The 27,201-nt window shown below is 49.0% G+C and overlaps 1 protein-coding gene across 1 annotated transcript in view; it reads right to left on the bottom strand.

Moving 5' to 3' along the window:
* Nucleotides 1-6,182: 6,182 nt before the first annotated feature.
* SYNDIG1 (synapse differentiation inducing 1) overlaps nucleotides 6,183-27,201 on the bottom strand; it is a 117,038-nt gene continuing 96,019 nt past the window's right edge. Inside the window, exon 4 of the mRNA XM_058562213.1 lies at nucleotides 6,183-7,232. Within this exon, the coding sequence (XP_058418196.1) occupies nucleotides 7,074-7,232 (159 nt within the window). The 3' untranslated portion in view covers nucleotides 6,183-7,073. The remainder of the gene's footprint in view (nucleotides 7,233-27,201) is intronic.

The raw sequence follows: 27,201 nt of genomic DNA, 5'->3' as shown, positions 1-27,201 counted from the left end.
GTTATCGCTGTTGCTGCTTTCCTAGCACTGCCCCTGTGCTGGTGGAGGTGGGCAGGCTGTGGCAGGGAGGCTGCAGCGGAGCTTGACTCAGTGGGCTTCTTCCAGGACACCGGGGCCTCCCACCCCCCCCACCACTCCCTTCCCTTTCTCTCCCAGTTAAACTATGGCAAGGGGTTTCCCAGGAAGCGTGGTTGGTCTGTGAGTGGATTCTAAGCTTCCCTGCTGGTTGGTGATCCACCTGGTGGTGCCTAATTCAGTTTTCAAAGTGTCTGTGCTGTGGATGAAGGACCAAGATGGGGAGCATAGTGTAGGTTCTCAGGCTCCTGACATATGGGGCTGCCTGATGCTCTGTTGTGGTCCCTTCCTGTGCATTGTGGGATGTTGAGCAGCATCCTTGGCCTCTACCCACTGGATGGGCAGTTGTGACAGTCAAAAATGTCTCCAGATATTGACAAATGTCCCCGGATTGGTTGGGAGAGGAACTGTCCCTGGCTTGTTCATTCATTTGCTATCAGACCTCGATTGTCTCCATGCCTGTGCTGGGTCATCCAGGGCTCTGGCTTCACTCCCTCCAGGCTTTATGTCTTTAGTCTCAGCCACTGCCATCCCCACTTCCCTGTGAGCTGGGCTCTGACAGCCCTGGGGCTGGGTCAGAGGAAGTTCCCTCTCCTGTCTGAGAAGCGCACCGGTGGCAGGGGCAGCAGCACACGCCTCCCGACATTGGGGGAAGTCTGGCTTTCCCAGCTTCCCTGCTGCCACCCATTTCCTTGGTTTTATCAGATCCTCAGCCGGGTGCCCTCCTAGCCCATACTTCAGCGAGAGTCGAGCAGAGCCCCGAAGTCTCCCAGTCATGGTTGGGAGGGCACTGGCCTCGGTGCCGCTTTCCTGAGCCCAAGGCCCAGTTCTGTCACTTCCTCACTGGTGGAGTTGGAGAAAACAGCCTCCTTGAGCTCAGTGTCCTCATCCGAAACTGAGGCTCTGACAGGTCTGGCACAGGACTGAGTGAGCACGAAGCTGGATCTGTTTGTAGTGCACTCTTCAAATTTAAGGTATGTGTTATTTCAACAAGACCAATTGTTTGAGAGTCTGCAAAATGCCAGGAGGAGAGTTGGTTTGGGACTTTTGGACAGCTGGATTTCTCCTTGGGAATGATACCGAGGGAGGCGTCATCTGGGAGGGGCTCCCTGTTTCTCCACTGTGGACTAAGATGAGGAGTGAGGGACGCTGTAGTAGCCTGATCTCTGTTTCTAAATTAGACACTCGCTGGCAGTGACCACCTCCGCCTCCACTTACACAGGACCTCTCAAGAGCATGAGTGAAGACCAGCTTCCTGGTGCTGAGGGGGGAGACTGTCCAGCTCTTTACCAGCCTTCACCTAATTCAGCCCCTCAGCAATGGCTGACCTTAGCAGACTCTTTCCACTTATCAGGAATACTTCATAAACCAAGTCAAACGGAAAATATAAATTTTAAAAAATGTGCTGGGACCATATCCAGGGAATGACGGCAGTAGGTGATTAAGAAGAATGCTAACTATTCACCATCTTGTCCCATCTACAAATCTTGATGGGTTTAATAAAATAGTTTGAATCCAAATATGGGTTCTCTGGTATAGACAGACAACAGACCCAAGTCAATGTTTATTTTTCAGTTGAATCATGAGCTGGACTCAGGTGACGTGAGATGTTGTAACCAAAGGCCTGAGAGAATGGAGAGCCTTAGCAAGAGCTGCACGTGGCACTGGCACCGTGATTTGGTGAGTTCTCTCATAGATGTGTAGATATTTTACCTATCTATCATCTATCTATCTATCTATCTATCTATCTATCTATCTATCATCTATCTATCTATATAATTTATCATTATCTATCATCCATCTATCACCTATCTATCATCTATCTATCTATCCATCCATCCATCCATCCATCTATCATGTCTATATATCTAATCTATCACTATCATCTACCTGTCTATCATCTTCAATTGGCCCCAAATGACCTGACTTCAGTAAAAAAACAAGCACAGACCCTTAGAGGCCATAACGGTGCAGTGGATGACTCCCTGGCACTTAACTGGCCCCTCAGAGTGCCTTGAATTCAGTCAGTCTCTGCTGGTCAGTTGAGAGTGCGGCTGGATGCTGAATTCAGACACATGAACTTGTCTCTCTGGGTAAGTGTAGTCCTGAGCTCATTGTGTGCTAGAGGAAAGGGCTTCTGGGTGACAGAGGAGACTGACGGCAGTGTTCTGATAAGGGGACAGTCACCTTGCTGCCGGGAGCCCAGATCTGCCACAGTGGCGCCTTCATGAGGGACTGGTGCAGTGACAATAAGGAACTATGGTCCAAAGGCCAGAACCAATACAACACTGTTGATGAACTCCGTGGAGGTAGAAAACCTGAGATAGCATTTCAGACCACGTGTTGGTCTTCCCAACATTATCTGGGTTTGGAAAGCCCAGCCTGGTGCTTCTCCCTGGAGGCAGCCCCATCATGCCCTGTCACCCCAATTACCTCTCCTGATCCTGCCATGCTGTCTTTTCCACCTGGTGGATTTGGGCAGGTTTCTAGAGCCCCCAAGGGTCTGCCCCTGCCCTGTGACTCACTCGAGACGTGCTCTCTACTACAAAGACCCGTGGGGAGCTTCACTCCCAGTGGTTGCCACGCCCTGCTGTGTGGGGCAGCTGTGCTGGCTCTGACTATCACCCCTGGAGCCTGTTCTGAGGCTGCAGCAGGCCATGCCCCATCCATCATTCCTGCAACGCAAGACAGCCAGTGGCCCACAGATCCCTGCTGGGGTTGGCAGCTCCCGCCCCTTCCCTCCTCACCCATGAGGAGCCCTGACCCCTTCCTGTGGGGCCCAGCGAAATGACAAATTCATTACTCGATTTACAAGCTTGTCTGGTGGGGAGCCAGCATCCTGCAAGCCCCGGGCATCTGTGGGTTTGGCGTCCACCATTGCTTTGCTAAGATGAGCAGAATCATCAGATAAGAACCTCAGGGGAGTGACACCCCCGCACCCTTTGGGCAGCCCAGCTCAACCTGAACACCAGGAGGGGCTTTCAAGAGGTCGTGGGGGTGGGGACATCACAGCCACATTATCATACTACTCCTGGCTCCGTCTGACCCTCCCAATGTCATCAACAGTAGAGAACAGATGCGAGCGTGACCTCTAGACAGGAGATGGGACAGCTGCGAGTGTGACCTCTAGACAGGAGATGGGACAGCTGTGAGCGTGACCTCTAGACAGGAGATGGACAGCTGCGTTTCCTGAGAGGTCCGTCTCAGCTCTGGGTCTGAATTTACACTTAACAGTTTATTGGCAAATTGAGTCAACAGGTGCTGACACTTACGGCAACAAATGCAGGTGGACTTTAAGGGGCAGAGGGGGAAACACAAAACTGTGCTCATAGGGCTGGTTTTTAAGCCCATCCACTAGGGCCTCTAAGAGACCCTATAAAACCCCAGGGGCAAGGTACTGAGACTCAGGCCAGGGACCCAGAAAAGGTAGCTCTGGCCGTGGCCACAGCCACAGTGATCGTTGGGCATTTGTATCCGGGGGGCACTAGCCATTGCTGGCAAACAGGAAGGCTGCTCCCTGAGGCATTTTAAAGCCAGAGGCTGCTCCAAATAAGAGACAGCCTCTAGCACCCTGAGAGGCACAGGGTGACTGACTGGGTGAGGAATGCCCTGCCCTGGCTTCCGGAGAGGCTGGTCCTGTTGCCAGTGGAACCATGTTACTGGTTAGGGTGTGGCCTGTCTGTGGCATCTTGGGCAGCTGCTGATGCTGCAGTGACCGACGGATGTGGCCTCCCCCAGCAGGCTCCCCTCAGGACCTACTGTGGTTCCCTGGGGGGAGGTGGAACATCTGGGCAAGTGGAGACACCTGGTAAAGTGGACATACTTGGTGAAGGGGGACACCTGGTGAAGCCAGGGATGCCCAGGGACACAGGCACAGAGAGAGGCCTTGAAGCAGCTGGAGAGAGGTAGGCCGTGGACATCTCCAAGGATTTGGGAGGAAGAGCCTTGTGTAGAGGAATGAGACGTGCCCTAACCACCTCTGCCACAATGTTGTCCATGGAAGTTGCCTCAGGCCTTTCATCTTCTCCCCACATCTCTCGCACCCGCTGGCAAACGCTCGCGGCAAAACAGAAACTGACGTAGCTTCCGAGTCCCTGAGAGTCTTGACCCATCAACAATGTGATCTGGGCCCAGATGCAAATTCTCTCGCTTTGTAAAGCCACAGCCGAGGCAACACAGTTTAAGAGGAAGCCAGTGGGGCTTAGGGTCCAAGGGCTGGGTTACATCTTTGTCATTTCCCAGGAGCATGACTTTGGGGAAAATTACTTACATACTCTGGGCCTCTTTCAATAAAGTTTTTATAAGACTGAAATGAGCTGGTGCAGAACGGAAGGCTGTGCCCATGGTGAGGGGCGAGGAAACGCTTTGTTGCCTAGCAGGGGCACCAGCCTGGAGCTTCCAGCCTCGCCCCTAGCCATCACTCACGTGGTGCTGGGTGAGTCACCTTCTCTGAACCTCAGTTCTGTCACCTACATGCCGGGGCTCTGGGGACCATATGAGATAACGTGGGCCCAGTGCCTAGTGCAGATGCTGTGCGGGATGGTGCCTGGTCCTTGGTGGCTGCAACAACAACTAGGATAATGCAGATCTAGGGGTGCACGGCAGCCAACACAGAAGACTGCTGTGCTGTGCAGCCACCGAGACCTAGCGGTCGCAGGCCGGGCCACGCAGTGTCTACCTGTCAAGTGAGCTGCCGGCCACGTGCACTTCACTCACTTGTCCTCTGGCAGGTTTGGCCTTGACCCTCGCACACACGTGACCGTCCACACCAGTGACGCTGTGTGTGGTCTTGGTGCTGGTCCTTGGGAAAGACTTGGCCGAACTTCAGAAAGTACAGAGAGGGCTGAGCTGTTTTAAACTGAGGCTTTCTACCTGGAAAGACAGGGCCAAGAGGAGATGGGAGGAGGTGTAGCAGAAGCCAGGGTGCCTGGGCCCTCAGGGTGGGGCGGTGAGGTGGGGGGACAGGACATACAGGACTGATGATACTTCTTAACCCAATCCAAAGACACGGAACTCTTGATTGGGTACCTCTCGAACTTAAAATGGACCATTTTAGGACAAAGACAAAGAAGCCATTTTACACAATGATTCACGATGAATAGACCCTGAGAGAGTGGGTTGAAAAGATGAGAGGACACTAACGAGCCCTGGGATGGACCACCCAGGGCACTGAGAGCAACCTCGGCCCCCCCCACCTCCTGCACACCTGCCTGGGCAGGTGCTGGACTCTGAGCCCATGTGTTTACCAGCAGGCCTGGGAAGTGGGCCTCATTTATCATTCTCTCCTAGAGATGAGGTTCAGAGAAGGGCACCCATCCACCCAGAATCACACAGCTAGAAAGTTGTACAATGGGATTCAGATCCATGCTCTCTATCACCAGGTGACTCTGACTCCTGCAGGGAGGTTTGGGCTGCTTCTAGATACGCTGCCTAGAGTACATTTCTGGAGCATCCAATAGAGACAAATTCTAGATGGATCTTGGATTTGACCCAGGAAGATAGTGCTAATAACTTCAAGAATATTCAGTGTTTAAGGTCAAGGGGGAAAGTGCCAGGTGAGGGAGATCCCACCTTATTCCAGGACAGTGGTTCTGCATGTTGGAATCAGCAGGCTGCATCCTTGATCAGTCGAATCAGGATGTCTGAGGCTGGGACCCAGGCAGCAGGAATGTTGTAGGTGCTGTGGGTGGAACCACTGTCCTAGAGAGATGGGCTCTGTGTCCCCCAAGGGTGTTAGGATAACAATGTTTATTAGCGGGGTTCAGGGGAAACTTCAGCAGCCAGGGAATTGTGATTCTCTTCCTAGACACCCTGCTACTGTTTCAACAGCTGAGTCCTGGGTGGATCTGCAGTTATTTAAACTATATTTAAACGTGAAAACTATAAATGAAACCCAAGAATTGATATTAATCAGAAAGGAAAGTCTTAAGCAAAAAAGCTAGAAGATGATTTTTGTTAAATAATAAACACTCATAAAACAGCAGTGAAATGGTATTAAAATGTCTGTGATTACTTATTTCTCAGCATTCATCTCATAACAAGCAGCATGAAGCAATAGTTGCACTTAAAAAAAATGACAAGAAAATAGCTATTCATTTAGTCAACAGAGAAGGTTCATCTTCTTTTTAAGATCACTAGTGTCGTTGCTTATCGCCAGGGTGAGTGTCCACACAGGCCTCTTTACGCTGAGCTGGTGTCCACAGCTCCTTTGCTTGGACCTCCTGGAGCAAGCCATGGGGTCCTGGAAAGAGTCTGGGGAGGGACTGTGCCCTGCTCCCCCACCAGATCACAAGGCCCCAAGACTGCATATTGCTGCGTGGTGGCTGCTGAGTTTGGACACCTTGTGAAGGAGGCCCCATGTTTCTAGGCTGGGGACAACATGGAGGGAATGAGACACTGGGCCTGGGGACAGGTCCCACGCTCTTCTGGCTTTGCATTCTCAGGGCTGGACCCGTCTGAAGACCAGCTGGGGTCCTGCCAGCAGCTGTTTTGTCTCTCTTCCTGCTCAGGCCCATTTTCTTCCTGCAGGGAAGGCACAGGGACTGGGGGAATGCCAGAGGAGTGAGGCAGGGCCACAGACAGAAGAGTGACATGGCCCCTGCCCTCTACCTATTGCACTGTATTCCATAAAAAATAAACACACTTTGTACTGTTTGTATATTGCTACTGCTATGGCGTTCCTGGCACTGGCAGGCTGCAGTTCACCAGAATCCACCCAGAGACAGCCTTGCGGGTCAGGATCTTTGGAGCTTCCATTTGGAAGGATTAGCACTGCCCACCTTCCTCATGCTCTACACAGTGCTGTGAAAAGGAAATTAAAGGGCAAAAACAAAAGAAATCCATGGGTACAAAATTCCAGGGCTTTATGGAGTCACCTGGCAATAATGTATACTGTACAGCATCACACAGGTGTGTCTCCCTATGTGTCCACCCTTGCCAGCTCTGCTTTCTCTGCATCCAACTGGCCTCAGCTCTTCCCCTGGGCGCCTGGAGGAAGCTCATAGGTGGTTGTTCTTGGAGAGGTAGGCGATGAGGGCCACAGCCACACCCACGTAGATGCCAGTTCCGATTGTGATGGAGAGCACAGCCAGGAACAGGGCCCGCCGGGAACTGGTGCTGGCCTGGTGGAAGTCCCCCTTGGCCACGGCTTTGTTGGTCTGCAGTGTTGGAGAGGAAGGAGGGAGAAGAAAACGGAAGTCAAGACGAGCGTGTTGAAACAAATGACGTGGATGCACGGCTCATCTCTGGCTCCCTTCCAACCTTGGGCTTAACTGATTCCAGAGAGAGAGGACTTGCCCAGGAGTGCTCCTGGTGATGGCAGCAGCTCTCTGATCAGCAAGAAAGGAGTGGGGGGCTGTTGCTTATCGTTGCTCCCCCACACTGCAAGGGAAAGCTGAAAAAAACCAAAAAAAAAGCCCCAGGGAATACCCATGGCCAGCAGTAGCCCAGCTGCGCATCACCAATGCGGTCCTGGGTCTCGGGCACCAGTATGGGAGGGAAGGGATAGATCTTACACCTCCAGTGCCATCTTTTCTACCCAAGAATGACATTTTATTTCATTTGAATACCACAATTTTCTAAAGTTTGTTTGCACTTCCCTCATTTAATCTTTACACACAGTACTGGTGTGGGGAAGGAAACTGTTGTTCTCCTTTTCCAGTGAGGAGACTGTGGCATAAGATCATTAAATCAGTTGCAGGATACTTGAGACTTTACTCTTCAGCTGGTGGCCATGGAATCATGCATTCCTTGACCGTCTCCCTCCCTTGCCATAGCTGCAGATGGTAAAATTCATCCATCAATAAAATAATTTGCTATAAGACCAATACCTATATTTCTGATCACTTAATTGCATAATAAGGTTGGTTTGATAAGATTCACGTTTCATGAGGTCGATAGGAACGTGGAGGTTTTGGATGTCACATCTCATTCGGTATTTTGTGGTAGATCCCATATACCCATCCCCAGCCCCTTCCTTTGCTGTCCCACTCCACTAGTGAGATTAGAATCTTGACACCAGGAGTCTGGGAACTGTTATGTGACTCAGCTGTAACCATCACGGAGGAGCCATCTGAGTAAAATGGCTCATCTGGCAGATGAGGGTGGAGGCTCCCATGGCGTGTAGCCCCCAGGGGCGTCATGTGATGCCGAGGAGGGCTAACCCCGAGCTGGTGGGGATTCTTTGTGGTCAGGGCAAAGGCAGAGGCCACTGCCCAGTAGAATGTCCTAACTCGATCTTATGACCCGTCTCCAGACACCAGATCCTTACCAGATCCCACTTCCATGTGTCGTCAGTGGTATTTCTACATTTTGCAGGAAAGTGTGGGAGTTGGCATATCGTTCACTCATACTAAAAGACACCAATGCCGGGGCCCGCCCAGTGGTGCAAGTGGTTGGTTGCGCGCGCTCTGCTGCGGCGGCCCGGGGTTCGCCGGTTCGGATCCCAGGCACGCACCGATGCACTGCTTGGCAAGCCATGCTGTGGCGGTGTCCCACATAAAGTGGAGGAAGATGGGCACGGATGTTAGCCCAGGGCCAGTCTTCCTCAGCAAAAAAAGAGGAGGATTGGCAGATGTTAGCACAGGGCTGATCTTCCTCACAAAAATTAAATAAATAAATAAAAAACACCAATGCCTTGGCAATGGACCACAAAGGGTCAGGCTCAGAGATAACTTGTGAAATGAATTTCCATCCTCTGCAGTCCTGACCTCGACCTGATGAAATCTGGAACTCTGTGTCGGGTTGAGAAGCAACCCTGATCTGCTTCCTGGCCTCCCTCTCTTTTCCCTAACTTCTGGATCTTGAAGGCCAGTTTTTATATCTTCCTCCTCCAGTTTTTGGCTTGGAAGCTAGCTTGGGAGTTCACTGCAGACAATTTTTGATGAAGCAGAGCTAAGGGAATGCAAAATAGGAAGTCTCCTAGGACAACAGTAATTAATTAAGTCTTAATTAGCTGAGTTTCATTTTATCTAGCAGCGCTCCCAAACATTCCAATGCCCTATGACATAATTCATAGTAATGGCCCTTCCTCGGCCAAGCAGCTATCCTCCATTAGAATGGGGCTTCGCTTCTCTCTCTGCCAGCATCACCACCCTTATCTAGTCCGCCCTGGGCTCTGCTGCAGGAGAGGAAGCAGAGATAGAGAGAGGCAGGCAGGTGCACTTGTACCCCCTCACCCCGTCTCAGGCCCCGGCAGGGGCTCCTGTGTCCAGACTGACCTCTCTCACAGAGCTCACGCGTCTCAGTAATGATGTCTGGTCGTGGCCTTCCCTGATCAGCTGCAAGCTCCTGAGGCAGGTCCACATCCCCTTTGTCCACAGGGTCTGTCTGCAGCCTGGGCCCGTGCCCTGGGGGGATGGGAGGAACTCACCAAACGTTTGAGGAATGCCCAGGTGAGTGGGCTCTACAAGATCAGCTCCCTTCAAATGCTCCCAAGTGGTACTGGCCCCGGGCTCATGCTCCCGGCTTCTCTGGTGGCCGTGGTGAAGAAGGCATGGCAGTGGGCAGCCTTGACCTAAGCTCTGGCCCAACTCCACACGCGTCCCCTCCTGTGGGTTCTGAGCATGCCCAATAGGTGCTCTCATCCCCAGGAGCCCTGTGTCTGCTTGGGAATCACTCTAGCTCATTTACTCTCATAATTCATAATTCAAGCTGGGAGACCTCGAACTGTGTTTTCATTTGGTTCTAGGACCACTGTTCCAACAAGACACCCAGGAAGTGTGTTGTGTTAGAGACACTATCAGCTGAGATGTGTCAGAAACGCAAACAGGTACAGCCGCATTGACAAGCAGGCAGCTTTTCAGCAATGCCGCTCTGAGTCTGCATCTCATAGAAGCTACCGTGAGATAGCGATCCATTTACATTCCACAGACTGGACAGCAGGGTCTAACACAGGTGATCCCTGACACCCATCCTTTGTTTCAGAAAATGGATCACTGTGGCTACAAAACAGCTGGCTCATCCCTTTGAGAGGGTGCAAACTTGAAGAAATGTTTCCACCCTGACAACTTCCGGACTAAAGCTCCAGCCTCTTGGATGTGTTTTCTTGCTATGCATGCGGGCAGGGGTTCTTCCCCTGGGTCTTCCCCTGATGCTGAAGGCAAGCCTGTGTGTGCACGTGCGTTTTTATGAGACGAGGTCAGCCACGCTCACTGGATTCCCAGAGTAGCCATGTTCTCGGCTGCATTAGGGGGAAGGAGAGGAGGAGCAAAAGGACAGAGCCAACCCAGCATCTCCTGGTGGGGGCAGGAGGACATCGCAGGTGCTTCTTGGCTGGAATGAGCAGATGTCACCTGCTCGTCCTCATCGGGAATCGAGCCTCGTCTACACCCGTCTGCGTGTGCAGCTCGGGGGCATAAGCGAGCGTTCAGCAGCCACGCAGACGCCCGACCCCAGACCCCAGACCCCAAGGCAGCCCCGGGGTCTGGTCAGCACCACCTGCACCACGTCAGATGCTTTGCAGGCGTTCTCAGACGCAGCGCACACATGAGCTTTGAAGACCCCTGACACCCAGGCCACACCCAGGCCAGGAGAGTCAGAAGCTCTGGGCTGGGATTTGGGCTTCCAGGCCTTTCACGCTCCCAGGTGACTCCAGCATGCAGGCAGTGTTGAAACCAGGGTTGCCAACTGTCTTGGTTTGCCCAAGACCCAGAGAATTCTCGGGATTCAGGACCGTCAGTGCTAAAATCGGGACAGTTCAGGCAAACTGGGATGAGACCCACGACTTGGCAGAGAGGAAGCCCTAGATCTGGCCTGCATGGAGAGGATCCTGTGACCCACGTCTTCCTGACAGAATCACCTTTCCATGTCAGCAGGCCCCTGGGGGAGGGAACGCAGCTGGGTGAGCTGGAGGTCAGGGGGGTGAACTCAGTCTCCGGGAGTGTCCCCACCCGTGCGTCCAGCTGTGGAGCTGTGTTCCCCGACGGCCTCTCCCATGGCGTGCAAAGCCCTGCCCTGACTCCACACACGAAGTTGCAGCTCGCAGGAAGGGAGCCGCCCAGACCTGGCTCCTGAGCTTTTGTTCTTAGCCTGTAGGGTGTTATTTCCAGTTCCCTCCTGACCGGTTTACGGCCCCCAAGAGTTTACAATTTGCTGCTGTTCTACCTCCTGATGGCCTCCTTTCTAATTGCAACTTCAGGCTAACCCCTGTCTGTGGTCATGCTACCCGCAGGTGGAGGCCCCGTCCTTGATCTTCGTCCGCCTCCTGGGGAAACGCCCTCTCCTCTGCTCTGGGCGGTGACGGGTGCCACGGGAAACAGAAGCCCTCGTCCCACTCTCGCACTTTGTTCTAAGACATTCAAATCACTTATTTTAAGCATCTTGGGCTTGTTGCGAGTCCCCTGCCTCCTGCCTTGCCCACACCTCTCCTGCTCCCTCTAAGTGCTGCCCGTGACAGATTCTTCCACAGGCCCACCTCTCACGTCGTCCCCTGCACTGGCTGCTGTGGTTCCCATGCCCCGCAGCATGGCATGTTCGGCCTGCTGATCCCGAACCCCATACTTCTCGGGCCTCATCTCTTCCCACAGCCGTACCCTGCCACCAAGCCCCTCCCACTGTGGGGTCGCAGGTGCGCCCACCCCTGCCTTCCCTGGGGACTGTGTGAGCCTTTACTTCAAATCAAATGCTCCACTGACTTCAAAAGGTGAAGAGGGAGCCTGAGACTCAGTGCCCCCATCTGTGCAGTCGGCCCCCGGGTGGCTGTGAGGGTGAAATGAGGCCCACGGGAAGCCTGAGCATGAGCTGACACAGGCAGGCATGGCCAGTGGGGCCCCGCACCGCCTCCTGCCCTTCGCCCTCCAGACCCACGTCCTCCCTCATCTGCCTGCCTGTGGCCGGGGGCCCTGGCCTCTCCCTGAGCACTGCCCAGGCAGCCCTGATGGACACTGGAGGAGGCTCACCAGCCGTAAGGGCCCAGGACTGACATCCGCCGGCCCCCAGGCCCTGAGGCTCCTAGCCCCAGCCCGCACTCTCCCTCGTGCCCCCCAACCAGCTTCGTAAGTACACCCTCCTCAGATGACCTAACGCTGAGCCATCTGTTTCCTGACTGCAGCAGCTACTGTTACGTTCTTACAAATGCTTGCCTCAGCTGTGAACTGGCTGACCGCCTGGAGCGGCTCCCTGAAGACTGCCCTCTGCAGCCTGGCCTGCAGACTCCTTGTCACTGGTGAGAGGCTGGCTGGGGTCCGGGGCACCCAACCCAGGCAGCCTGCTCTCTCCTGGCGGGGTGTGTTCATCATCCCTTGCTGAGAAACACATCACACCCAACTTTGTGGCTTAAAACAAGAATAGGCACTTACATCTCCCAGTTTCTAAATGTCAGGAATTCGGGAGCCGCTCAGTGTGGTGCCAGCCCTGATATCAGTTCCTCTGCATTAAACCCAGCACATATGGGGTTAAAACCAAAGGCACTCATCCTCTTTCCCTGCTACTCTAAGTTACATTCACATGTAAATAATGGTTTTTTAAACCTTTGTATCCCTGAACTTCACAAGGCAGATAGAAGGTACAAATCTTTAAAAGCCCAGGTGGCCTCATGCACAACTCACACTGAAGTTTTGGCTAATTACCAGTTCTTGAGGTTTGTTACAGGGAAACTGACATCCAGAGAATATCAAGAAGCTGAACCCTCCTAGACTCCAACTCCTTGGCTTCCTGGCACTGGAATCCACCATCCACCATGGAGGCAGACAACCAAGGACACCCACCTGAGATTCCCTTATCTTGCTATCCTCCTCCCTGCCAGTAGCCTCACAAGGCCAAACCCAGGCTGGTGGGAAAGCACCAACCAGCAAGGCCACAGGCTCCCCTTCCCTACAAGCAGCGGCATTCCTCAAAACCTTTAAAACCCCTTGCCTCCCATCTTTTGGGAGATGGGACAAATTTGAGGGCTCACTCTTGTCTCCTGGCTGATGTCACCTGAAATAAAAACCCTTTCCTTGCCACAAGCCTGGCGTTCCAGTTTTTATTTGGCCCCTCTTGTGTAGCAGGTAAAGAACCCGTATATGTGTCTGGTAACAAGTGGGGCGGCTCTGACTTGACCTCAGAGAGGCCTGGGCTGCAGTCATCTTGACATCCTCACCATGTGGGCTGAGACCAGCCACCGGGCTGGGGGACAGGTGCCCCTGCTCACAGTGCCCACTGCTGGAACCTCCCAGCTCCTTCCTCATGGCCCTGATTGCCACCACTCTGCCCAGTGTCCCCTCCGAGACAGAGGGTCTGTTCTTGTGGCATCGCAGGGTCTGCTTCCAGGATGCCCTTCAGGGAAGTGTGGCTGTGGCGCCCGTGGGGCCTGCTCCTGCTTGCCCAGTGAATGTTGGCTTCTATGAAAACACGGACGCATGCACGGGGCTCCAGCAACGCCGCCCCGCGGCCCGCAGTCCACATTCCCAGAGCATCCCCCTCTGGTCTCCCCCCACTGCTGCCCCATCCCCATTCCTCTTCTCTTCTGGGTGTCACGGGTGCTTAGAATGCAGGCTGTTAGGGAATAATAATGATCATACGATCATAAGAAGTTCTAGTATTAAATCAGAATTAGAGACAAAATCAGAAGGACTGAAAATTGTCACCCTCTCATTTCTCAAATGAGAGCAGCTGTAAATAGCCATGCTTTTGCATATTGGCTTTCCCTGTGTCCTTCATTCTTTTCAAAAATTTGTTTATAAAACATATGTGTGTGTCTGTATGTATATATATACACACCAAGTATAACATTCATAGAGAAAATGCACAATTCATAAATTCATAAATGCACAGCTTGGTGAATTCTCACACACACACCTGGTAACCAGCATTCAGAGCAAGAACGGAACCATATCACCGCCTGGAAGCCTTCTCTGCCCCCTCGCTGTCACTGTTCCCCAGCAGGGACTGCTGTCCTGACTTAATGGCACCTGGACCAGCTTTGCTGGCTTTGGAACTTCCTACAACAGGTCCTGGAGTGTAGACGCCAGTGGGCCCCGCCTCCTTCACTCTCCATGTGATTCATCCCTGTTGCCTGTAGTTACAGATCATTTATTCTCCAGTGTCTTATTGTGTGAATATACTGCGATTTATTTGTCCATTCTCCTGTGCAGAGGCACTTGAGTAGTTTCCATGTTTGGGCTATTATGAATAGGGCTCCTGTGCACATTCTTGTACTTTTTTTTTTTTTTTTTTTGATGAGCACATATACTTATTTCTGTTGGGTGTACAGCTAGGAGTAGAATTGTTGATAATCAGGAATGTATATGTTCAGTTTGTAAAAGAGTTTTTATAATCACAGCAATATGAACACAGGGTTTTATAAAATACGTGGCATAAAACGTTTATAAAATAAAACAGCAGCAGCGATGTCACCAATACTTCTCTACCTCTGAGGCCCTTTACCAAAGACATGTTTTGAACTTTTTAGTGGGTCTATCTTGTATTTACTACTTTCTTAAAAGGTTATAAATTTTTTATTTCTTAATCTATCAGCATGTCAATTATTTATCACTGACCAACTATTGTGTGGGATGAAAAGTTGCTTTTTAACAATATCCTCTGTCCCTGTTCCCACCATGTCACCTCTTCCCTTCCCCTATCCTCCCAATATGATCATCACAGCATTCCTGAACTCACTGACTATGTGCATTTTGTTCCCCACTATGCCAAGTGCACTAGTATAGTTCCTTTTCTTCTAGCCTCAATTACTAGTTTCTCATCTGCTGCATGGACTTTTTTTCTTTACCACACTCACCAATAGCCTTTCAATACCATTTTTCATGATATGACCAAACATACACATAACCTATCACTTCCTTGTTATTTCCCTAGAGACCACACTCTTGGAGTCCTCTGTCCTTCTCCTCTAATTCAAATTGACTGCTCTTTGAGGCCATCCTTTTAACCTCATTTTGGGAATTCCTTTTGCTTCCCTTCTATGTTGCAGTTTTTCTTTCTTGGATCTCAGGTCTTTTCTCAGGAAGATGTATCCCTGCAACACATGCTCCTGAAACCCCCTGGGAATTATTAGTGCATGGGCAGTCTCCTTTTGAGACTGAACATCTGTAAATGACCATAGTCTACCACCACACTTGATTGGTAGTTTGGCTAGGTATAGAATTCCATATTGGAAATCATTTTTCCTTGGATTTCTGACGACATTGCCCCATCCTCTTCTCACTTCTAATCCTGTCAACAGGTCTAGCATCATCCTTATACCTTGTTCACTGCTGTAACCTGTTTCTTCTTTCTAGAAGCTTTTAGGGAACTGCTTTTATCCCTGGTGTTCTGAAACTTCAATTTGTAAGGTCTTGAGGTTCAATATCTGAATTAATCCTTCAATTCTCTCCTCCTTTTTTTGCATTACTGTCCACCTCTTACCCTTCATTATACTTTATGGGAGATTTCCTCAACTGTCTCCAAGCCTTCTATGAGATTTTATTTGGGTTATTATATTATTTCATTTCCAAGAGTTCTTTTTCTGTTATCACTGATGCTTTTTCATAACTTTCTGTTTTTATTTCAGAAAATTAATTTAATTCCTTGTCTCTCTGGAAATATTAATTGTATAGATTTTTTTGAAAGATATTTTTCTACTTCCTGCATTGTCTTTCTATCCAAGTCCCTCCTCCAACCCTCACTCTTATGTTCAGGTCTTATTTCTTCAGATTGGAGGCTTTCTCAAATGTCAGGCAATCACTGGCTGCTATTTAACATTTAAGAGCACCAAAAGGCCAATTACATCCTCTGCATGCATGTATGGGGCTGACTGATTAATGAAATTTCCTATAGCACTGATCAGTCAGCAAGATGGTTTTTTTTTGGCTTCTGCACAATAGCATGTCAGTCTTTTCTTTGGGGGCTATTATAGGTTGAATTATGTCCCACCCCCAAAATTCATACATTGATGTCCTAACCCCTACTTAGTGCCTCAGAATGTGACTGTATTTGGAGGTAAGGTCTCTAAAGAAGTAATTAAGTTTAAAAGGGGTCATTAGGCTGGGCCCTCATCCAATATGACTGGTATCATTATAAGGAGATAAGGACACAGACACACACAGAGGAAAGACCATGTGAGGACACAGGGAGAATGTGGCCATTTACAAGCCAAGGAGAGAGGCATCAGAAGAAACTGGCCCTGCTGACGCCTTGATCTTGGACTTCTGGCCTCCAGAACTGTGAGGAATAAATATCTGTTGTTTGAGATCCTAGTCTGTGGTATTGTGTTATTGCAGCCCTAGCAGACTAACACAGGGACATTTAGTTTCTCCAGGGACAAAACCTCCAACCTCCTGCCTGGTGGGGTAAGGAGCTCTGGGAACTGATGGTGGAGGGGGAGTGAGGTCTCATTGTTCATTATGCTGTGGTTTTTAGCCTGGTGTCTCACCCCTACCCACTTTTGTGCCTGATGTTGTCAAGGTTAGAGAATCTTGATTGAATTGTCTTGAGAATGCACACCTGGTCTCCTGCTGTGATGAAGAAATGCCTGTTGCTAAGCTGTGGAGGTGGGAGATGGGACTGGGTGCTTTAACTACTTGTTATAAAAATTTAACAAAAAATCTCACTGTTTTCAGGTTTATGCCTTCTCTACATCTTGTCTGGTACCTGTAACTTTCAATTCCTGCATCTCTCTGGTAATTATAGAGTGAACTGACTGGATTCCCAGTGGCATTTTCATTGAAGGTTTTGAGATTCGGCCTTCTCCATATTATACAATTGCCACACCTCTTTGTACTGTGTGAGCTCCTTCACTGGGCTATTTCCCCTTGACTCCTCCTTGTTCTGACCCTGCCCATCACCATGGTAATCTACAAATCAAAAGAGACATCAGAGGAAGTTTCTGATTGAATCCCATCCTGGGGCCCGGTCTAGCCCTCAGGTAGTTCATGGTTGGCTCTAACTCCATCTTCCAAGATGTGCTGACATCATTGTTTCCTGTTGCTCCATGTCCAGTCTCTTGTCCTTCATGGTTTTATGATTTTTATTTTTTTACAATAATTTTAGCAAAGTTTTTAGGAAGTAACTGAGATGATGTCAGTGTTCTAGCTGACATGTGTCACTGGGAAGCTATTCCTTTGTTCTTAATGTTGTTTCATCTTAGGCTGGATCTTCCAGAAGCTGACCCTGAGACAAGGATACAAGGGCAGGCTGTTTATTTGGAGGTGATCCCAGGAAGTGCCAGTAGGAGAGTATGAAGTGAGACAGGGAAGCAAGAAGCCAATGCAGACAGTTAATGAGCAGGTGACTGTGGGAAATGGGCTCAGTCCCACCACAGACATCCTGAAGAGGGTTCAGAGTTGCTCCTCTCAAGGGACAAGGAGTCTGGGGTATGTGGCCACCAATTCCCTTCACCATTAGTTGATGGCTGCTCCTGTGCATTAACTTCCCTAATTTTCTGGCCGTCCCCTGCACACAGCCAGACACTCTTCTGTGACCAGAGAAAGCCTTCAGGTGGCGAGTCACGGGCACTTGCAATAAGAACTGTGTCACTGGTATATGGGTGTTGCTCTGGCATCTTCTACTACATGTCTCAACAGATTGCTTTGTAGTATTTCTATTGTTTCCCACATCCCCATCAGCTAACTGAGAAATCACATTAGGTAACTTGGGATTACCAAAGAAATTGCTGATCTTACTGGAGTTAGAGCCAACCTTGAACTAGCTGAGGGCTGGACCAGGCCCCAGGATCAGATTCAATCAGAAATGTCTTCTGATGTCTCTTCTGATTTATAGGTTACCATGGTGATGGGAGGGGTCAGAACAAGGAGGAGACAAGGGGAAACAGCCCAGTGAAGGAGCTCACACAAATTTTGTGAACGTTTCTCAGTAAGGCTGCCTAGGACAAGAGGTGGACCCTGGTAACTGAAAACCAAATGTAAGAGAGTTCCCAGCAGGAGAAGTTAATTTTGAGCAGAGGCTAGGGATCAGGTCTCTTTGACCTCACCACTCACCTAACTTGAGGGGAGGAGCCCCCAAGTCCTTCCTTCTTTCTCCTTCCTAGGACTCTGCCTGGTTTCCCATCTCTCACCTGCTTCCTGGATGTGGCCTGAGGACTGGGTTACTCTGTCCATGCTTCGTTCTTCAATGATGACTTCTCTGCAGGCAGTGGTGACTCTTCTAATTATCTATTGCTGTACAACAAACTACTCCCAAACTTAGTGGTTTGAACAACAAATATTTCATTATATCTCATGATTTGTGGCTCAGGATTCAGATCACAACTTGGGATCACTTGGTGGAGGGTCCAGTGAGTCACACCTGGCATCTCGGTGGGGACGGCTCATGCTGGGCCTGTCCAGCATGGCAGTCAGCGGGTAGTAGGCCTTCTTAGATGGCAGCTCAGGGCTCTGGGTGAGTATTCCAAGACACCCAGGAGGAAGCTGCAAGTTTCCTATTATCAGCCACAGAAGACTCAGAACATCCTTTCTACTGTGCTCTGCTGGTAACAAGTGAGTCACTGGGGTCAGCCCAGATTCAAGGGGAGGTGACGTAGCTGGGAAGCATGTCAAAGAACGTGTGGCCACCTTTAACCTACTGCAATGACAACTGCTCTCCTCCAGAAACTCTCTGACTCTCCCTTTCACCTGGCTGACCCAGAAGTGCAGGCTTTGCCTATGAAGAAGTGTCCCTAGTTCATTATTTATTGGACTAGTAATTTGCGCAGCAGAGGAAATTTCCTTTGCTTTAAATACATGTCAAAATAACTCCAACATGTGCTTTTTCTGATTTTGTCATAAGCTTGGTTCATGTGTGCTCATTTTCCATCCTTTGCCACTCCTGTAAGCAGGGGTGCCTGCTTGCAACTTTAAGAAATTTAGATGGGCTCTTGGTGGGGTGAATTTATAGTGATTAACTCTCAGTCTTTTGCTCCATTACGCTCTCTTTTAGACCACGAGAGTTAGTTGCGACATTTTTGTGGCCTTTACCTACAACTAGTGCAGTCTGTGGCAGGAATGAATACCTACCTCTGAATTGTAGTTATGTCTGCATTTTCTATTCTTATTGTTTCCTATTTCAGAGAAAGTCTTCTGCCTTTGCTGTTGTCATTGGTGTTTATCCATGAAAAGCAATATGTCCTGCATTCCAGCAAGATGGCAGACTGTCTGACATGGGTGATCCCTCCTTCTGGGAAGACACAGAGCCATGCAACCCAAGGGTAACTCATTTCAGTAGACAGGTCTGGGGCTGGGGCTGGTTTCTAATGCCTTGAGGGGAGAGAGGACGTGGGGTCTGGCCAGAGGAGGACCTATGCACAAACCCCACAGCCTCAAAAAGTGTCCTGTCTATGACAGAGGCCATAGGCCCCTCCCCTGGGCTTGAGAAACCAGGGCGTAAGCCTTGTGTCTATCCTGGACATGGGTGCACAGTCAGAACCTCAGGGCTGGGCTAATCATATGTATGGGCCCTGAATTTACATGTATGCACAGTGGGAAAAATTTCCTGCTTGGAAATTAAAATATAAATGGATTCAGGACTTAAGCCACAGAAAATACAAAGATGCTCTTTAAGGACAATGACAGTTTCACAAGCTAGAGCTCACAGGTTTAGAACATGAAAAACAAATTAATCCTAGCTCTGGATAAAACCACAATAGAAAATTATAAACTGCATGAGGGGGAAAAACACACACAAGAGGGTGGTTGACAAATAGACCACTCAAAACAGAATTACTACTTCCAGAATTAAATTATTTCTAAAAAATTCATTTTTGATCTCTTTAAGATCATTGTAGAACTTTCCAACAATCTCAAAGAGATTAAAATAATTGAAATAATTAAAGTGATTAAGAAGGACTAGAAATCCACAGTGAAAAAACAAGAAACCATATTAAAAAAATAAAAAAATCCAAACTTGGAAAATCCATAGCTAGAATTTTTAGAATTGAAAAGTATAGAGTACCTGTTATAAAAAAAGCAAATTTATGGATCAAACAGCAGATTGACTAGATGCAACTGAAGAGAGAATTTGTATGCTGGAAGGTGGATACCTGGGAATCAAGTGGGTAAGCACAGAAAGATACAGAGATGGAAAGAGACACACAGGCACATAGAAAGAAAGGTCCAACATGCAGCCACTGGGAATTCCAGAAGGAGAGAACGAAGAGAGAATGGAGAACTGGCAATAGTCAAAATAGTGATGGCTGGGAATCGTCCAAGCTGAAAACAGACATGTGTTTTCGGATGGAAGTAGTTCACTGAGTTCTGAGCAGAATAAATAAAATTGAATACACATAAAGACACATCATGGTGGAAGCACAGAACATGGGCTGGAAGAATCAACAAAAGGCTTAGGTCTAAGCCCTCCACATCCCCATTTTACTGTTTACCCCTGGCCATCTCACTGATACTCAGGGCTTTGACTACCACTGATATATAACTCCCACCCAGATGCACACATACAACCTGCTATCTTTACCTGGATATATCAAAGGTAACCTCAACTCTGCCCAACCTTGTCATCGCCCTGCTGCCACTGCTCCCCTCAACCACCACTATTCCAGGGCCAATCTTCCTCATCACCCACTTACCCAGTCATCTCTCAGGATGCTAAGTTTTGCTTAAAAGCCCTGAATCTATACTTCCCTTAGTTTCCTGCTATCTTCTTTGACTAAGCCACAGTATTCTATCCCCTGTCCTTCACTCTGGCAAGTTGGGAAGAGGAATGGAGAACATCTTAAAAATACACGTCTCATGCTCTCCCACCCACACTCCCATCCATCCCTCTTCTTAAAATAGCCTCTCAGAAACTTCCCATCCTTAAAGGGCCCCTAAGACCTGCATGATCTGGTCCTTTCTGCCTCTCTGTCCTGTTCTCTCCTGTCTAGCCTCACAGGTCACTTCTCCCTGTGCTCCACCCTCAGCCTGAGGGCCCCTGCCCCCTTCCACAATAGGACATCTCCTGATGGCGCTCAGGGCCTAAGCCCCCAGGGAAAGCTTCCCTGCCCCCGGTTCCATCACACTCCTCTGCACCATGTTTTCATGGAACCGTGACCTTTCCATTCATGCCATTTATGACATTAATGTTCGGCTCCCCACTAGAATATAATCCCCAAGGGGACAGAGGCTGCCTTCTTGTTCATCTTTTTATCTTCAACACTTAACACAGCACCTTGCACTCGGATGACACTAAACAATATTCATTTAACAAAGGAAGGATTTTCATAGGCTCTTATTTTACAATTATAGCCAAAACACTTGAGTGAATCAGTACATTTTCCAACATGAATTCAAACACCATACTGACTTGTGAATACAGCGATGATGCCTCTCTCACAGACACCGGCCCCCAGCAGCTGTTAGCATCACAATGTTCCCTGTTGAAACAGAGTCTGGCTCCGGCAGCTTGGCCTCTGTGTTGCTGCCCTCAGCTTGCACGCTCATTTCTAACACTCAGCTCTCCCTCTCACATGACGGCTGGCCCAGCAAAGAGCTGGATCTCAACTTACTAAAATTGTTTTGCATCTGCTGTCAGCGAATAGCCTGTGCTGGTCCTCATTTTGGGCTCACTCCTGGACGTCCGGCCTCTTCCTGGGGAACCTCACTGCCTTCTGAGTGGCTGCAGAGTCTGCCAGCTGGGGGTGTGCACCCCCAGTTCTACTTCCTCAGGGGCCTGCAATTTGTTTTTATGTTCCCGCTGCAAGAATTCCTGACCTGAAGGAACACCAAAGGTGTGATGTCATAGTGGGAAAGAGGAAGGCAGGCCTCAGAACTTATTTTTGAGTCTAGTGGAATGAAGGTGAGGTGGTCATGGTAGGCATTACTGGGAAACACCGGGGCATGCCCCATGGGACAACAGTTGCAAATCACACATGAACCTCCACAAAACTCCTCTATTGAAAGGAAAGTGTCCACTTCAAGACAGGGGCTTCAGTTCAGCTGATTTTGCTTCTTTATCCCCCAGAGGCATGTCTGTGAACCAAATGCCATAGACTGAATGTTTGTGCCCCCCCCAAATCCATATGGGGATGCCCCAACCCCTAATGTGATGGTATTTGGAGATGGGGCCTTTGAGAGGTAACTGCGGTGATGAGGACATGGGGTTGGAGCCCCCAGGATGAGATCAGTGCCCTCATAAGGAGAGACTGGTACTGGAGTGGTCTCTCCTCCATGTGAGGACACAGCAAGAAGACAGCCATCTACAAACCAGGAAGAGAACCTCATCGTGAACTCAACCACGTGGGCACCCTGATCTCGGACTTCCAGCCTCCCGAACTGCAAGAAATAGATGTTTCTTGTTTAAGTCTCCCCATCTATGGCATTTTGCTATAGCAGCTGGAGTTGACTACAACGCAAACTTCTCAGTTGATCCCCAACCTCCCCCAGGCCTCCCTCGCATGTACCTAATTACTAGTATAAAACATTCATTTCCCAAGGTTTTTATCCCAAATGAAAAAGGGCATTTCCCTTCAGAAATCAGGTTCCAGCTGCATCTGCTGTCATAACTGGAATTATTTTCAGAAATGTGTCCAGGCGTCTCCCACTCCCAGAGTCCTTGAGAGCAGCCATTTGAGGAGCGTCCCAGTATTTCAACTTGAACTGAAAAGTGCCTCTTCTTTCCCACAAACACCTGTTGGGCCACATCCCCTGTGCCATACTTTGGGGCACACATCATTACCCTTCCCAAGGGCAGCGTTTGTCTCAAAGAGAATGTTTCTATAATACCGCTTTTCCTTTCCCTATCTAGAGAAACCTTGCCCCCGAGGCATGATTTGATGCCATATGCATGCACAAGAGACAGATTCTCCTTTATTCTGATGCACGAGTTGTTCCATTTCAGCTCAGATGAATGGCTTTCAAGCTGTGGAGAAAGCACCGTCGTTGGCTCTGCCTGTGTGTGCACAAACTCCTCCACTTTGGTCCCCTGGGCCTCTGATTGAGAGCAGAGTGCAAAATCACAAGTAGGCCTAAGTCGACTTCTTTATTAGACCATCTAACAAAGTGCCAACTGTCAGATGCAAGCTAATGAGAAGCTGCTTGTTTGGAATGAATTCAAAAGCAAAGGCAGGAAATGTCCTTTTACAGAATTCAAAAGAATAAGAGAAACTTTAAAAAGTCCCTTCATCCCCTAGAGCAGTAATGCAAAACCAGCTGTGTACACAGGCAGTGCCGCTCAGGCTCAGCAAGTCCTGGAGTGTGCACACGGTCCTGGTCTGCCCGTGGGCCCTCCCAGCATTGGAGGGGCCATATGGCTTCTTCAGAATTGCATTTGGACATGCCCTGGGGCTTCAAAGTGAGATGTGGGCCTTGAAAGGGCAGATCTCTACTCTGACATCAAATTTGACGGAGAAGAGCTCCGGTGTGGACAGGTGAGATTCCTGGAGGCGAAGGTGGATGGAAGCAGCTTTGTAAGTGACCAGGTTACAGACTAGGATCCCTCCCCAGGTGAGCCACAAGCTTGCCTTCTATCCAGGTGAGAGAGGGCACTTCGATTCCTGCAAAGTGCTGTTGGAGACAAAAGCCTGTTCTCTGCGGCCAGTCAGCACCAGGAGCTCTCACTACAGCCTACTGGGTGAGGGAGGGGAGAACCAGGGTCTGAACATTTTGGTTCCTAGGACTATTGGGATGGTATCACGTGAGGATTTGCTGGGCACTTTCAGCCCTATGGATACAAGATAAATTCAGTGGTAGCCATATGTCCTGGGGGTAAGAGGTTCTCCCTCACCCAGCCCCCGCCTCTCTCCGTCCGGGTGTAGGCCTGCAGCTTGTGGGTTGAAGGGGCAGCAGGACCATCTGCTAGTCCAGAGAGTTGATCTGCCAGAGCCTGCTCAAGGCTGAAAGCTCACCTTTCTCCTCACTTCCTTCCTTCCCCTCACCATGTCTCCTCTCCCTTTCTCTGGAGCCCTGTGCTGGTGTTCCTTGTTGAGCTGTTTCAGTGGGAGCTGCGGCCACAGGAACAGACAGTACCAATTTAGCCATCCACACCCTAACGGGCAGCTTGGGAAAGCTGGCTAATGGTTCGAAAGCCAGCTATTTGGTCGGCTCACCTTGTGTTTTGCGTAAATGAGCTGACATTCCTATTCAGATGATCTACATCCAATAGGCTGCAGGTGCTTTCAAGTGAAATACTACTGATAACTGTAATGAACAAGGGTGTTCAAAGACAGTTGGGTTCCTTGTTCTAACAGGAGGCTCAGTCCACCAACCAGGAGAAAGCAGTGCCGACGCAGCAGCATACGTCTGGCTACAGTCTGATCCCAGGTGGCACGGTTGACAACTTCAATTTCTCTAATGCTTCCTTCTCAAAGTATGTCCCAAGCATTTCCGCGAGGTGGCCTGGCTTAGGGTAAGAGCATTTTTCTAGAGGTAGACGGACAGGTTTCAAATCCACTGCTTTAACAGTAGTGTGATTTTCAACAAGGTTCTTTCCCTCTCTGGCTTCTCTTTCCTCATCTGTAAAGTCAGGATAATGAAAGTGACCATGTCATGAGGCCTTTGAGAGTGTTAGAGTTAACATATGCACATCTCTTGACCAGTACCTGGACAGAGCAGTGGGTTCTGGTGGTCTACTGCTCTGCAGCTCAGTTCCTGAGTGGCCTAAGATGACAATCAGGGGTGCTCATGGGCTCTGGGGGTCAGGAATCCAGGCAGGGCTCAGTCGGAGGATTCCTTTGCTCCGCAGTGGTACTAATTTAGAGGATGGGCTGGTCTGGAAGTCCAGTTGGGCTTCTCTCAGATATCTGGTGCCTAGGCTGGGATGGCTCAGAGACTAAGACCAAGGGCTGGAGAAGCTACAAGTGACCTCCCTGTGTGGCTTGGGCTTCCTCACAGTGTGGAGGTCTCAGGAAGAGGGACTTCTTACCCAGAAGCTCAGGACGCCAAGAATGAGTATCCTAGTGAATAAGGCAGAAGTGGTGTGGCCTTGGTGACCCAGCCTTGGAAGTTGCATAACACCCTTTCTGCTGCATTCTATTGGTGACAAGCAAGGCACTAAGTGCAGCCCAGCGTCAAGAGAAGGAGAATTAAATTCTACCCCTCGATGGAGGAAGGGCAAGGTCACACTATAGAAGAGCATGTGTGACTAGAAATATTGTTTTGGCCATCTTTGGAAAGTGCAATTTACTACAGTGAGGAAAATATTTTAGCTGTCATTTTAGTTTACCTCTGTCTTCTCATTTATGTGAGCAACAGAGGGCTGGGGATTAACAATGGCTTTGCTTAATGGATGAACACGTGCAGATTCAGTAGAGTAGATTAATTTGCCCATAATCATGCCCCTAAGTCAAAATATGTTTAAAACCTAAGTATCCTGAATCTTGAACCATCCACTGATTTCCCTCCTAATTTCCCTGGGAACAACGTGTGGGTGTCTGTGTGCAGCTACACGGTTCTTCCTTCTTCTTTGGGATAGAAAGTCTGCTCTTTGCACTTTAAAATGTATGAAGCTGCAAGGGATAATCACCACTGGGACTCAATTTTCTATTCTTGGTGGCTTGTCTGTTTTCCTATTGGGCAATCTGGGAGGAGTTGTGAGACAAGAGGGAAATGCTCAGCAGCACAGAACTAGGTTGAAAACCACACTTCCCGAGGCTCTTTCCACAAAGCTGTATTGCTTCTTGTTGTTCAAAGTCAGGATAGCTGTGAAACTATTCTGTATGATATTGTCATGAGGGATACGTAGCACTATGCATTGTCAAAACCCATGGAACTTTACAGCACAAAGAGTGAACCTTAATGTATACTAATAAAAAAAATTGAGTAGGAGGTCAGGGAATGCCAGAATGGAATGCAGATTGTGACACAAAAATCTAACTGTATTACAGATTTATGAAACAGCCTTACTGAAGGGGGTGGAGGGAAAGGTGCTGACCTCCATCACCTCAGAGATGGGTGGAGACTGTAAGACTAAAGGTGAAATGAACTGCACATAAGCACTGCACTCTAGTTGATAAAGTTGCTTCCCATGTGAATGTAGGTTAACAATTCTGAAACTACTATAAATTTATACTGGAAGTAAAGAAGTCAATGGTTGTGGATGGTGGGAGCCAGGTTCTCCCTGCTGGAGTGGGAAGGGACAGAGAACCACAAAGGCTGAAATGACCTGTCTGATAATGGGTTAGGGTCGGAGACTACTCAGCATGAACTCAAGTTTAGCGTACTACAGATACAGAGGAACACATATAAAAATAATTATACATAGGGAAATATTTCCATATACATAAACATGTAGAAATGTATGCATTTCTACATATAGAACTAATAACATGCATGAGCATACACATATATATTTCCTATTTTCTAGCTCTGTGGCTGAGAAAGCCCAGAATTAATGACACCCCAGTAGCAGCAAGCACACCCAGTGCCCAGATCTTGGTTTGTAACACCTTTTCCAATAAAAGGGACCAGGGCTCCATGGGGAAATGGCTGATTCTAGGAAATGGCAGGAAATATACAAGATGAGTCTGGAGCAGTATCTTGTAGTACAGATAAAAAAGGAAAAGCGCTCCCAAAACCAAATGATGGGGGCATGTCAAGGGGACACAGGAGGCAGCCTGAAAGAGCCCCCAATGGCCAAAGTGACAAAATAAATCATATAGTATTGGATTATAAGTCAAACTGCAAAATAAATATAGAAAGATCCATACTGATATAAACAAATGATTGGATAATCAATTCACAGGGGAGAAAAGACAAATCTCTCATATAGATGAATTCCAAATAATTGATGTAGGTACTCCACCCTCAAGGAAGTAAAGTACCAGTCCCACTCCTTAGGTGTGGCTGTGCAGTGACTTCCTATGACAGAAGACAGTACGGAAAGTGGGGGAGACGTGTGACTTTACAGTGGATAAACCTGACAAGCACCACCCTAGCAGGGGATCAAGGTCAACATCCACTGTGAAAGGTCACGTTGATAGGACGTGCCCTTGACATGAGGTGATGAGAACAGCACTTCACCTCTGTGGTCCTCCCCCAAATCCATAACCCTAGTCTAATCGTGAGAAAAACATTAGAGCAGTCCCTAGAGAGGGGCGTCCTACAATATATTTGACCAGTGCTCCTCAAAACTGTCCAAGTCATCAAAACAAAGAAAGTCTGAGAAATGGTTACAGCCAAAAGGAGCCTAAGGAGACAGGACAACTAAATGTAATGTGATATCTTAGATGGGATCTGGGACAGAAAAAGGACATTAGGTAAATACTAAGGCAATGTGAATAAAGTATGGACT

The sequence above is a fragment of the Diceros bicornis genome, chromosome 19 (assembly GCF_020826845.1).
Source record: "Diceros bicornis minor isolate mBicDic1 chromosome 19, mDicBic1.mat.cur, whole genome shotgun sequence".
Lineage (NCBI taxonomy): Eukaryota > Metazoa > Chordata > Mammalia > Perissodactyla > Rhinocerotidae > Diceros > Diceros bicornis.
This window is presented reverse-complemented; position numbering and strand designations above follow the sequence as displayed.